The sequence below is a fragment of the Etheostoma spectabile genome, chromosome 8 (assembly GCF_008692095.1).
Source record: "Etheostoma spectabile isolate EspeVRDwgs_2016 chromosome 8, UIUC_Espe_1.0, whole genome shotgun sequence".
Lineage (NCBI taxonomy): Eukaryota > Metazoa > Chordata > Actinopteri > Perciformes > Percidae > Etheostoma > Etheostoma spectabile.
Genome location: NC_045740.1, coordinates 13,841,771 through 13,842,914, shown reverse-complemented (window position 1 = coordinate 13,842,914; position 1,144 = coordinate 13,841,771). Strand labels below are relative to the sequence as shown.

General features: G+C 41.3%; 1 protein-coding gene across 1 annotated transcript in view; it reads right to left on the bottom strand.

The window, feature by feature from the left end:
* ireb2 (iron-responsive element binding protein 2) overlaps window positions 1–1,144 on the bottom strand; it is a 29,977-nt gene that overhangs the window by 7,269 nt on the left and 21,564 nt on the right. The window contains exons 11-12 of the mRNA XM_032523902.1: window positions 885–1,001; window positions 307–466 (exon numbers count right to left, since the gene is read on the bottom strand). Of these exons, the coding sequence (XP_032379793.1) occupies window positions 307–466; window positions 885–1,001 (277 nt within the window). The remainder of the gene's footprint in view (window positions 1–306; window positions 467–884; window positions 1,002–1,144) is intronic.

Below are 1,144 nucleotides of genomic sequence, written 5' to 3'. Positions count from 1 at the left end.
TTTTTTGAATGCCGGAAAAAAAATGAAAATGTGAAAATATGGGGTGTAAGAGTGCAACCGTAATTAGATTAATGCTTGAAGGTTTTCTTAAATGAACAGAAAGTAAGAAATATTAAAAAAAAAAACAGATATACTCAGAAAATGCAAGTCACCAAACCACAATATGTATTGCCTGATAAGAGTTACAAGCTTGTCAAACTTACATGTTCAGGAGAATTTAAAAAAACAACTGATATATAGATGAAATTAGGGAATATTTTCAGAGGGAATCTGATCATAGTTTCATCTTTTGACTCAGTCCTTTACCTGCGGTCAACATGACAGACGGGTTGCAGTTGTTGGTGCAGCTGATAACGGCAGCGATGACCACCGAGCCGTGGGACAGCTGATACTCCTGACCACAGTGCAGGAAAGGAATCTGCGCGTCCTGCTTCTCCTTCGAGATATGGAAGCCTTTGAAGCCAACCTTCAAGTAAACCAAGGACAATAAACAATTAGTTAGATAACACTTCACATAGCCATGGGAAGGCCCTGGATGTCCATGGAATATGCAAGTCTTCCCGTTCATTTTGAATGTGGGTAGTAGGGGCCGCAGGGTGGCTGCCGAAAAAAAAGCAAGCAGACAACACCTTGCTGTGGCCAATCATGTAACCCAGGAGTTTCCGTAACAGACTGTTTCTTGCAACAAACTCCAGCACAAGGCCAAGCCCCTTTGTCTCTTTTCTCTCTTTTTCTGTGAAAGAAGCTGCCTTTAAGTGCGGTTGGAAATGTCAAGATCATAAGAATGATGTGCTACAGTGGGGGGGTAAAATCACAACAGGACCTCACACAAATTGGCCATTTAAGTGTGTTTTATTGTTTTTTATTGTGTTTTTGTATGTTACCTTCTCATCAAGACAGCTCTGGAAGTCTTCTTTCATGCTGCTGACTGCCACTCTGTCCTGAGGCCTCTTCGGTCCGCTCACATAGGGCACTATGGAACTCAGGTTGATCTCAATCACCTGCACAGAGATTGATGGTTTTCACATATATACATATAATACATACATATACATATATACTGTGTGTGTGTGTGTACACACACACAGTATATATGTACACACACACACACACACACACACACACACACACACACACACACACA